This window comes from Canis aureus, chromosome 3, assembly GCF_053574225.1.
Source record: "Canis aureus isolate CA01 chromosome 3, VMU_Caureus_v.1.0, whole genome shotgun sequence".
Taxonomy (NCBI): Eukaryota; Metazoa; Chordata; class Mammalia; order Carnivora; family Canidae; genus Canis; species Canis aureus.
Window position 1 is genome coordinate 67,918,762 of NC_135613.1, and position 12,548 is coordinate 67,931,309.

General features: G+C 41.5%; 1 protein-coding gene across 15 annotated transcripts in view; it reads right to left on the minus strand.

The window, feature by feature from the left end:
- Positions 1-12,548, minus strand: part of ALG9 (ALG9 alpha-1,2-mannosyltransferase) — a 112,213-nt gene that overhangs the window by 32,975 nt on the left and 66,690 nt on the right. For all 15 annotated transcript variants that reach the window (XM_077893456.1, XM_077893467.1, XM_077893460.1 and 12 more), the window contains one exon: positions 8,793-8,923. In XM_077893456.1, the coding sequence (XP_077749582.1) occupies positions 8,793-8,923 (131 nt within the window). The remainder of the gene's footprint in view (positions 1-8,792; positions 8,924-12,548) is intronic.

Genomic DNA, 12,548 nt, shown 5'->3' on the forward strand with positions numbered 1-12,548 from the left:
TCCAATTTGGATGAAGAATGGCATCAAAAGAACTGTGATGGTTTTAAAACACGTCCATAATTCTTCAGTAGTCTTCCCATCAACAGGGAAAGTCTAATTCCTCCCCCTTGAACATGGGTTGAGTGGCTTGCTTTCAATGAACAGAAGGAGACAAGAGTGAGAAACTGCATGAATCCCAAGGCTCGGTCATAAAAAATCTTTGTAGCTCTTGAGATACTAGCTTTTGGAAGCCAGCCACCAAGCTGTGAGGAAGTACAGGCCATGTGTTGAAGCCATGTATAGGTGTTCTGGCCAACAGCCAGCATCAACTGCTAGACACGTGAGAAAGCCTTTGCAATGCCTCCAGTCCCAACCACTATCCAATGGCCAATGAATGAAGAACTCGAGTAGCTGAAGAACTGTCTGGCTGAGCCTAGTCAACCTCCAGAACCAGGAGAGGAAACAATAATAAATAACTGCTATTCTTTTATATTGCTAAGTTTGGGACGATTTGTTAACACCACAATATAAAACAAGAGATTCCAACTAATTTTCCCTTTACAGTGATTCTCTATAATCATCTTCTTTTCTTCCAGAAATAAACAACTCTGCTTTTGCTGGCATTAGGGGCTGGGAACACAATGGCTGCCATCAACCAAACTACCCCAGAAGACCAAAATGGATACAGGTGCCACAGACTCTAGGCCTCACAGCTGCTGGATTCACTTCTTCTTGGAGGCCAAAACAAGAGTCATGGTCCCAGTAAGAAAATCTCCACAGCAGGTAAAGCTCAGTGGCCACCAAGAATCCTGTGTTGGGCACTGAAAGAATACACGGGACAGGTGCTAAAAGCACAGTTCCCATCTTGCTGCTGTAGAAGCCCTCTGACTTGAGAAGGTCCCTCTCCTACTGTGCCAGCCCAAGGTGTTAACTTTTAACTCCTCACTTGCATCCACTCTTTGCCTGTAACTATAACTTGCAGGGCTCTGAAATCCTGCCCCATTTAAGGCTGCCCAAATTATCTCATGTCCCTCATCAGGCAAGCCTAAAATTCAGTTAGATGAGGCTAATATGTGCAAAATAAGGAAGAAGGAAAACTCACAATCCCAAAACCAAAGGTGAAAGCAAAGCAAGCCATACAAAAGGGACCTATAAGGAGAGAGGAAAGCGTGGGCGGAAAGTGGCTATGTAAAGCAGTGGCAGGGCCTCCCAACCTGTTTTTTTTGTGTGTGTGTCTTTTTTTTTTTTTATTTATGATAGTCACAGAGAGAGAGAGAGAGAGAGAGGCAGAGACATAGGCAGAGGGAGAAGCAGGCTCCATGCACCGGGAGCCCGATGTGGGATTCGATCCCAGGTCTCCAGGATCGCGCCCTGGGCCAAAGGCAGGCGCTAAACTGCTGCATCACCCAGGGATCCCCCCAACCTGTTTCTAAAGCTACAAACAGGCCCTGGTGCTCAGGAGGCCAACTCCAACATCCTGGAGAGGCATTTCCCACCAGACTCCTACAGCCAAACATTCTCACCACACTTAGGAAGGAACCCACCATTGAGCTGGCAACTGATTGCAACACTCTCCTTCACTCCTCTCTGGGGAATCTCAGAGTAGGTATTACATCCACCCACGTGTCGAGCTATTTTATACAAGCAGCAATTATATCATGCTTCAAAGAAAAGGAAAAAAATCCTCTCTTATTTTAGAAAGTATGTAATATGAGACGGCCATAGAGTAACAAACGTGTCTGGTTTAAAAAGTGATATTGCTAACTAGCTTAGAACCCATATCCTAGGAGTCAGAGAAAGCTTTATAAAATTAGCCAGACACAGACATGGCAACATCAGGGAGAGGAAGGCATGGCTTTGGTGCCAGCTGTGTGCACAGGGAGACCAGAAGATGGGGTAAGCTCTTATGCCTGGGTTCTGTCTCAGGCTAACAGGTTCTGGGGTCTCCAGGCCTCTCATAATGCAGAGAAGCAGCCTATAAGACAAGAATGAATGGACATATGGGTTGCCATTCACCTAAATGGGCTAACAACATTTAGCCCCATTTACGGAGTCATCCTCCACTAGCCTAACAGGAAAGGCCTTGCTTGTCTTCTAAAAACTTCAACAGAAAACAAGGCTTCTTCCTGTATTCAGATATTCAGAATTCCTAAGTTTGTACCAGTCACAATCACTAACTAATAAAGATTATTATTGTTCTAATTATCTTTAGGCTGTTTTCCCCTGGAGCTGAGTCTCCAGTGAGTAGGATATTTTTATGTGCCAATACGGTCTTTATCCAGGTTGCTGAGACACAACCTAGGAATGTCAGCAAATTAAATCAATAAGCCATGGGCAAACCCACACATAGACATGAACTATTGGGAAAGGAACCATATATGCTCCATTCCACCATTCTGTTTTTTGGGGCAAGCCCCTGTATTCTGGTCACATTACAGCAGAATGACCATACATCTTCATTTGCCCAGGACAGGGCCCCTTTTATTTTAAAAATCACTCTGATTTGGTGATTTTTTTTAAAGATTTTATTTATTTATTCATAGAGACACACACAGAGAGAGAGAGGCAGAGACACAGTCAGAGGGAGAAGCAGGCACCATAGAGAGAGCCTGACATGGGACTTGATCCTGGGCCTCCAAGATCACACCCTGGGCTGCAGGTGGTGCTAAACCACTGCACCACCAGGGCTGCCCCTGATTTGGTGATCTCTTAAAGATCACTTTACCTAAGAGCCAAATTTAAGCCAGTGAAAGAGGTAAATTAAATTTTTCTTGACTAACCCTGAGGCGCCCCATCCAAAAGGCTCCTTTTTCTGTTTCCGCTTGTGCTCGTGATTTCTTCTCCTTGAATCATCTAGGCAATTCTGCCCTCTTGACCACTGGTACAAATCCTCCTTTTTCTCTATGCCTCAGCTCAGGAGCCATGTCCTTCAGGAAGCTTCTCAGTATACCCTGACCTCCACAGAGGTCTCCTTTCTTGGATGTTCTAGCACACAGCCTGGCACCTCTTATGGTCTTAATACTATTTTTAAGTTGTTTTTTGCATGTGTAACTACACAAGCTATAAGTCATTTAAGGGCAAAATCTGTGTCTAATTACTTCTTTTACATCCCTTTAAAAAATCCAGCTCTGTGACAAGGACATAATATCTCCTGATTTTCAAACCTGCCTAACCAGCTGGCTCTGAGATCTAAGACTCCAGGTGCCTTCTACTGCTGACTCCCTTCTCTCACAGTACCCTGTACTTCTTGAAAGCACCTACACAGGTTTCAATTATATATTGATTTGTATGGTTAGTTGTTTAATGCCAAGGTTCAAGAGGACAAAGAATTTGTGTCTACTGTTCATCATTATGTACCTAAAAGCCACCACAGTGCCTGACAGTGTTCAAAAAAATATCTGCAGACAGACAGACAGATGGATAATGGAATTAAAAAAAAATCATCTCAAAGTGAACTATTAAGGAAGCAGATTTAATAAAAAAAAAAAAGGAAGCAGATTTAAGTTTTAGGGCCTGAAACATTTGAGAAAGTAATCAGCTTTCATTTCTAAAAGATCATGTGGTGGTATGTCACAGGCTTATTAAAACCTCCTTTCCTCAGAAAGAGCTAGAGTGTAATTAGGCCTGCAGCCTCACCCAGCCTAGGGTCTAAGACATGAATGACCATCTCATGCAGAGGGTACCATCTCTCTCCTTGTTACATAAATTGCTAAAGTACAAAAACCACAGTCTCAAGAAGACAAAGGAAATGCAGCCACCCAAGTGAACAGGTTGGAAGGCATCCCAGGATCAAGCTCCCAAGAGCATTTCAAGCATAAGCTCAGAGTGCTCTGGGGTACACAGCCTCGGACAGTATAGTCCAAATTAATTGTCCCAAGTCCACAACATGAGATGTCATGGTGCTGACAGCTATGAACTGCCGTGGCAAAGCTGGGCTGTAGGATCTCAGTGTTTTTCCAGTTATATCAATATCTACTAGGAAATGCTGAGGAAGAGAAAGAAACAGCATAATTTCGGAAACCTAGGCTGCCTGCTAATGCCTGACACACATATAATGCTTTAGAATTTAAGAACACCTTCATAGTTTTCCATGCTCACTTAATCCTTACAACATTCCCATGAAGTAGGTAAGATATTATTACCTGTGTTCTAATGTGGAAATCTAGGAATCAGAGAGGAACAATGAGCAAGAAGCCAGGACTCAATGCACAGGTCTTCTGACCCCTTGCTCTTTTCTCTGTACCCTGCACTCTTTCAAGTCAACTATACCTTTTCAGTTCTTAAACCAGATTTTTTTCTTAGCATATGGTCATGAAAAGAATGCCAAATTATGGGAAATGAGTAAAATTTATGGGAAGTGAAAAACCTCTGAAGGCACTCTCCAATAACCTCCCTCCCTCCCCCAGCCCTAGAGGTTTGTGGAGTTGGCAGAGGAGAAATGAAGCAGCAGCAGGGATCAAGAGAACAAACAATGAGGTAAATTTAGGGTCCCTTGCTCCAGTAAGTTCTGCTCAAACTTGCAAAAGCTTCTGCTCAAGGACCAGCCCAGCTAGAGAAAGCAATCCACAACACTTCTGATACAGCAAAGGACAATGTTAAAAGCTTGATACAGGCCACTAGGAAAGTTGTGGGATTCTGGGGAAATTCTAGCCTAATCTTCCTGACACCCAGCATCTCCAGAGTCAATCCCTCCTCTGCAGTTGAATTCACGCTCTCACTTGCCTCTTAACTAGCCAACCAGAATCATCTTCTAATTTGTTGCTAGGCCTCCAACTTTCCCTCCTTCCAATCCACCTCCCACAAAATCACCAAAGCAATCCTCAATTGTCACCACTTCTCGGATTCTTCCTTGGCCCCTCTCACCCTAGCCTTTTGGGAACCCATCCCTCCCGTGCTTCAGTAGCACTTTCCTGGTGTGGTGCTTCTCCCCAGGTATACCATAAACTCCCCAAGACAGCAGTCTTGTCCGCACACAGTCTAAAATCTTAGATGTAGAAGATGTTCAATAGATGTTGATCAAATTGAGCCCATTATGCTTTCTTTCTGGCCTCAAAATCGAGCATGTTAGGGAAGCACGATGCACAGTGGGGAACAGCAAGCAGCATCTCTGGACAGGATGGCTGAGGAGAGTGAACACAGAGGAGCTACAGCACTTGTGTGACTGCACAGGTATCTCCTCCAGTCACTCTCTGCTTACCGCAAGGCAGGTGGGAAGGTGACCAACATTTTCTGCTCTTCCCTCCAGAGATTTCAAATGCTCTAATGAAAACTGTACAAGCAGGTTTCTGGGCCTTGTCCCGAAGGCTTTCAGTTAATATGCTCCAGCGGTGGTTCAAGGGTGCCACCAAAAGGGGAAATGGGTAGATGGGCAGCCCTTCTCATTTTCATCCCTCAAAACCAAAAGTGGGGGGGAAGTCACCTTAAAATGACTCCCTTACCCCATTTGCTATTAACAGAGTTTATTCTGTGACCAATGTACTGCTGATCACTATTTGTGAACCATTTGGTTTCCCTTTGCTAACAGCAAGGTTGCTTAGGATCTGCTTTGCCCTCAGAGCTGGAGATCCTCCCAGGGCCAGATCTCATGTTGTCACAGTTTTCTCAACTCAAAATAGAAGGCACAAAGCGACTTGCCCCAGGTACTATATCAAATAACAATAACTAAGAACACATGTGATGCAGAAAGTTTCACACCATCACTGCTGCTTCTCCTTCCAGTTCTCTCCTCCTACTGCTCCAATCTGACAATGTGTGACTATCAATGATCCCACCACCTCTCATGGCCTTCCACCCCCACTGTACCCCCCACCCTTCCTCACCCAACTTAAGGCCATGACACCTCCATAAACTCAACTCCCTTGCCCCTTAATGCTTTGTTGAACTGTCTTGGCCTAAACCCAACCCTGCACACAAAAATGTGCACATAAATGTTCATAGCAGCATTATTCAAAATAGCCAAAAAATACAAATAACTCAAGTATCCACCAACTGGGGAAGAGGCAAACAAAATTATTATATCCATATAATGGAATAGTATTCATCAACAAAATAGGACACCAATTAATACATGCTATAATATGAATGAACTTCCCAAACATGCAAAGTGAAAGAAGCCAGATACAGAACCCCAATATTATATATTTCCATTTATATACAGACAACTTGGTAAATTTACTAATAATTACTAAATTGCACACTTTAAATGGGTGGCTTTTATGGTAAGTAAATTATACTTCTATGAATTTGTTTTAAAAATTAAAAATTAAAAAAAAAAAAAAAAGGGAATCCCTGGGTGGCTCAGCAGTTGGCGCCTGCCTTTGGCCCAGGGCACAATCCTGGAGTCCTGGGATTGAGTCCTGCGTTGGGCTCCCGGCATGGAGCCTGCTTCTCCCTCTGCCTGTGTCTGTGTCTCTGCCTCTCTCTCTCTCTCTCTCTCTCTGTCTATCATAAATTAAAAAAAAAAAATCTAAAAAATTAAAAAAGAAAACCAACTCTTGTTAAATTCACCTGTTCTGTGATTCAGCACTGGACTATCTCTATAGCTGGAGAAGGAAAAAGCAACCACACTGGCCCCACTTAAAACTCAGGGGGGTTCTTGATCCTGTCTTCCAATCACACTGTATTTCTCGAGCTCCTTTTGTCTCCTACTCTCCTCAATTATTTCCCTCTCCTCAAATCTCCAACACCACATCCCCATATAGTCCCTTCTCATCTGATAATTCTGCTTCCTGCTTCACTGAGAAAACAGAGGCTATTAGAGAACTTCCAGACTCCCATTATCACACCTACCTGTAGCCAGTTTCTATTCTGCTCTATCTAGCATGTATGTGTGCTATTTAAATTAAGATTAAATAAAATTTAAAATTCAGTTCCTCATTGACAGCAGCCACATTTCAAGTGCTAAATATAAATAGCCTCATGCAGCTCGTGGCTCCTATAGTAGACAGAGCAGATATGGAACATCTCCATCACTGCAGAGAGATGATCTATCTACTTCCTAACTAACTGAAACATCTCCTCTACTTACAAGTACCTCTTCTCTCATCTACCTTAAGGGTACTGCTCCATCAATCCCTCCTTCCTCCTCCATGATCAGTTTTCAGCTAAGACATCATCTCCATCAGCATACAAACATGACTGTTAGTGAAACAGATAACAGATAATGGCATTCTCAACAGAAGTAACAAGCATGTGACATGTTAAAGGTTTTAGCTGATGCTACTGTCATAATCATATGGCAATACAGAAATGTATCAAACCAACAAGTGTACACCTTAAACTCACAAAATGTGTTTAAAAAAAAAAATCTACTACCATCAGTTGATGTCTTTTTTTTTTTAATATTTATTTATTTATGATAGTCACACACAGAGAGAGAGAGAGAGAGAGGCAGAGACACAGGCAGAGGGAGAAGCAGGCTTCATGCACCGGGAGCCCAACGTGGGATTCGATCCTGGGTCTCCAGGATCGTGCCCTGGGCCAAAGGCAGGTGCTAGACCGCTGCGCCACCCAGGGATCCCCAAAATGTGTTTTTTTAAAAAGAAAATGTAATGGTTGTACAACACTGTAAACGTAATTAACACCACTAAACTGTACACTTAAAATAGTTAAAATGGCAAATTTTATGTTTTTTGTATATATACATATATATGTATATGTATATACACACACAACACCACCACAATTACAAAAAGATTCAAAGGACAAAATCTCTCATCGTCATTTCCCTATAGTACTCACCACCAGCTATGGCCCTGTTTCTCTGCTACCCTTCAGAGCACAACTCTTCAGAAGACTTCTCTATGTTCACCATCTTCCTCTCATCCCCCTCATCTCTCAAGTCACCATGCCCCTACCACTCTACCAAAATGGTTTTTATCAGCTGCCTAACCCAAAGGACAGTTGTTCTTACTCATCTTTATTCATCAGCAGCTTCTGAGCACTCCCTCCTCATAGAAACATTATCTTCCCTATTTCTGAGTCCAAGACCTGCCTCTCAGGACCTGGTCCTCTACCTTTTGACTTCTGCCTAGATTCTGCCCACCAGGCCTCCCTGGACCTCCACTCACAAACAACCTGACTCCTCCACTCAACTCCATTACTCCTTCACCTAAATATCCTGACTCCTCTCTTGTCATTAGTTCTCAGGCTCTTCTGAAGAGCCAGACAAGCCCTGGTCTATTTGCCCTACTTGACTGAGCCTTGATCCCAAAAATAATGGACATGAACTTTTAGCTCCTTAAAGGACACAGTCAATCTTCCTAACAGTGTCACAATACTCTGAGTAAGACCACTGAAATTGATTGCCAAAAGTAATCTGTGTCAGGTAGCTCCAATGGCCCAGCGGTTTGGCGCTGCCTTCAGCCCGGGGTATGATCCTGAAGACCTAGGATCAAGTCCCACATCAGGCTCCCTACATGGAGCCTGCTTCTCCCTCTGCCTGTGTCTCTGCCTCTCTCTCTCTCTCTCTCTCTCTCTCTGTGTTTGTCATGAATAAATAAATAAATTCTTTAAAAAACAAACAAAAAAAGTAATCCATGTCAAATACTTATTTGCATTGTCTTCAGTGGATCTGTTTTATTTAGATTCTTTTACTTGGATGATACCTGAATAAACTTTGCACTTGGTGCCTAGAAAAAGTACTCTTTAAGATTTCTCAGGAAACTGGACAAGAATAGAAGATGTGCTTGGACCCAAATAAAAATAAAATGAAATGATGGCTATTACAGTCAGCCCAGGACTGGAAGTTATTCAATCAAGATTCTAATTCTCACCCTTACTAGTCTTAGTACGTACTATCTCTAGCCACATACCTAGAGGCATCAAGGAATGGTCTGTAGGCCAAACTGATCCATTCTTCTCTATTTGATGAGTATTTCGGCTCCCGGGGTGTTTCTCCCATGGTGTCCAAATCCACTAGATAATGGCATTTACTGATGTCAATCTGCAAATGGAGAAAGGGCAACACTGCATCAGTAACTGCAAAGGTCCTTTCAGGATAAGGAACATCAATTACCATCCTAAAAATTCCCACAGGGTTTCAGAAGTACAAACATCCAAGTCTTTAGACAATATTATCTGTGCTCTCTCCCTTCAGATAAGAGTGTTGGGTGCTGGGGTAATATTTAGGCTCCTGGGGGCAGAAGAAGACATGCACCCACCTAGCCAAATATGTATGTAAGCTTTGGGAGTTCTGACTCTAGTTTGGTTATTAAGTTCCTCTGGCCTCAGAGACACTTCTGAAGCCAGCATAAGTTCACAATCTACTCAAAAAACTCTCTTCTGCTATCATTCCCTTCCAATCTATCACCTCTTATCTCAGAGATTGAAAGGGCATCACCTAACCACACATGCTAATGTGTGAGGAAGCCCTGTCTCTGCTGATAAAGTGGTTACTCTACACCTCGTAAGTGGTACAGAAAGATCATGCATCACCATCTCCTTCAAAAATTCAACAGAACTGACAGAGACATGGGAACTGCTGCTGCAGCAAGAGATCAGTAAAAGTGAGATATCAGAACTGTAAGAATGGAGACTACAAAAAATAAAAAGCTATATAGTAACTATTAGCAAAATTGTAGTCATCCAGTTGCTTACAACATGGATACACCAGACCATCATAGGTAATCTTAAATACATTTCATTTAAAACCATATCAGGGGCAGCCTGGGTGGCTCAGCCGTTTAGCGCCGTCTTCGCCCAGGATGTGATCCTGGAGACCCGGGATCGAGTCCCACATCGGGCTCCCTGCATGGAGCCTACTTCTCCCTCTGCCTGTGTCTCTGCCCCCCTCTCTCTCTCCTCTCTGTGTTTCTCATGAATAAATAAAACCTTAAAAAATAATAAAAAAATAAAACCATATCGGGATCCCTGGGTGGTGCAGCGGTTTGGCGCCTGCCTTTGGCCCAGGGCGCGATCCTGGAGACCCAGGATCGAATCCCACATCGGGCTCCCAGTGCATGGAGCCTGCTTCTCCCTCTGCCTGTGTCTCTGCCTCTCTCTCTCTCTCTCTGTGACTATCATAAATAAATAAATAAATTTAAAAAAAAAAGAAAAAAAAAACGTATCAGTACTGTGCTTCTCACAAAACTCATTAATTCAATGGAACATACTATAAAAATCTGGATACTTCTGCTGTTAAATAGCTTCCTTCCAACTAAAAAAATGTCTAGTCTAACCAAAATCACAAGTATGTGGCAGAGTCATATCTGGACCCAAGTCAGTGTGACTTCAAAAGTCATATCAAGACCACCCCAAAACAGAGGGAAAGTGTTCTCAGGAGCTCATCTAAATGTTTCCTACAAATTAAAACCAATAAAGAGTCCTTCTAGAATGCCAGGTATCAGCTAAGATAAAGGCAATTAGAAACATGAATAGATCTACAGCAAATCTCACATTTAATAGTAAAGGGCTAAAAGCTTTTCCCTTGGGATCAAGAACCAGTCAAGGCTTTTTAACTATGCTATTCAACAATGTATCACAGGTTTCAATCAGATGGGTAAGGTAAGAGAAAGAAATAAATGACAGAAGAAATGGAAACAGATAACAAAATTCATTCATCACAATGATATGACTGGTATATATAAAATCTAGTTGCCCAATAAATTTTGGAATTCAGAGTTTATCAAACTTTAGACTTACATGATGTAAAAATCAAAGTCATATATTCACATAGAACAGCAGTGGACAATATAGAAAATGATTTTATTTTTAAAAATTATGTTCTTTCAAATTATGTTATGAAAATATAATTTACAAGAATTTGAAAATGTATGCCTTTGAACAGAACTCACAAAAATATGGGAAAGTCCTCTATAAAAAATTATGGAATTTTATTGACAAATGTCTGTCAATGATCAATTTATAATGTGGTATATTCATATAATTAAAATGTGGCAAATACGTTAATGAAATATTATTCAATCTTAAGGATACGTTGTATAGCACAGAGGAACCTTGAAAACATGATGCTAAAGTGAAAGAAGCCAGCCACAAAAGTCACATATGGTGTGACTCCATTTACATGAAATGTCCAGAACAGACAAATCCATTGAGCCTGAAAGCAGATTAGTAGTTGCTAAGGCCTAGGGAAGTGACTGCTTAATGGGTATGGGATTTTTCTGGGGTGAGAGGGTTGGGGAGGATGAAAATGTTCTGAAATTAGATAGTGGTTATGGCCTCACAACAGTATGAATGTACTAACCACCACTGAATAGTGCACTTAAAATCATTGCTTACCCAAAGATCCAGCAACTCCATTTCTAGGTATATACCCAAAAGAACTGAAAGTAGTGACTCAAAACAGATATTTATATCCCAATGTTCATAGCAGCATTGTCACAACAGACCAAAGGTGGAAACAACCCAAAAGTCCATCATGGAAGAATGGATTAAAAAACTAATGAGTGCCAACTTTCAGTCTGACGTGATTAAAAAGGTCTAGAGGTGGAGAATGCAGATGGTCATACAACAGTGTGAATATACTTAAGACCACTGAATTATATCCCCAAAATGGCTAAAGTAGTAAATTTTATCACAAAATAAATCTGTTGAAATGATGAATTTTACTTTTTAAATATTGTATTTATTTATTCATGAGAGACACAGAGAGAGAGAGGCAGAGACACAGCAGAAGGAGAAACAGGCTCCATGCAGGGAGCTCAATGTGGGACTCGATCCTGGGACTCCAGGGCAACACCCTGAGGCAGAAGCTCAACCCCTGAGCCACCCAGGTGTCCTGAAATGATGAATTTTAATCTCAAAAAAATTTTTGATAATATAGTATTAAATGGAGAAACCTTATTCCTATAGAATCAATGTTATAAAGATGCAAAGTCTAAATAAATTGATCAATATAGTAAAGGCAATCTCAAAAATCCCATCAGACTTTTTTGGTGAAATTTGACAAGCTAATTCCAAAATTTATATGGAAATGTACAAGGACAAGGAGAGCCAAGGCACTGTCAGGAAAGAAAAGCAAGGTGACAGGCTTACTTGCTATAAATTTAGAGTAAATAAGACAAGATCTGTTTAGTGCAGGAATAGATTGAGAGACTAATGAAGAGAACAGGATTTAGAATGGATGCAGGCAACATGGACCCTGATTTATGACAGAGTGACACCTCAGAGCAGTGGAGAGAGGATGAGCTCTTCACTGACTGGTGCTGGGACAACTGGATATCCATTGGGGGAAAAATAAAATTGGACCTCAACTTCACTCCACTCACAAAAACCAACTTCAGATGGACTAAAGAACTAAATGAGAAAGGCAAAATTATAAAGCTCTTGAGAGATCATATTGGAGAGTATCTTCAAGAACTGCAGTAAAAGGCTTTTTAGACAAGACACAGAAAGCATTAACTACCAAAAAAATGGATCAATTTGACATTATCTATTCATCAAAAACACCCTATAAGAGTGAAAAGATGAGCTAAAGAATGGCAGAAGAAATATGTAACACATTTAACCATCAAGAATTCATATCTAGAATATATAAAGAATACCTGCTAGTCAACAAGACAAAGAGAGATCATCCAATAGAAAAATGGGCAAATGACTTTAACTGGTAC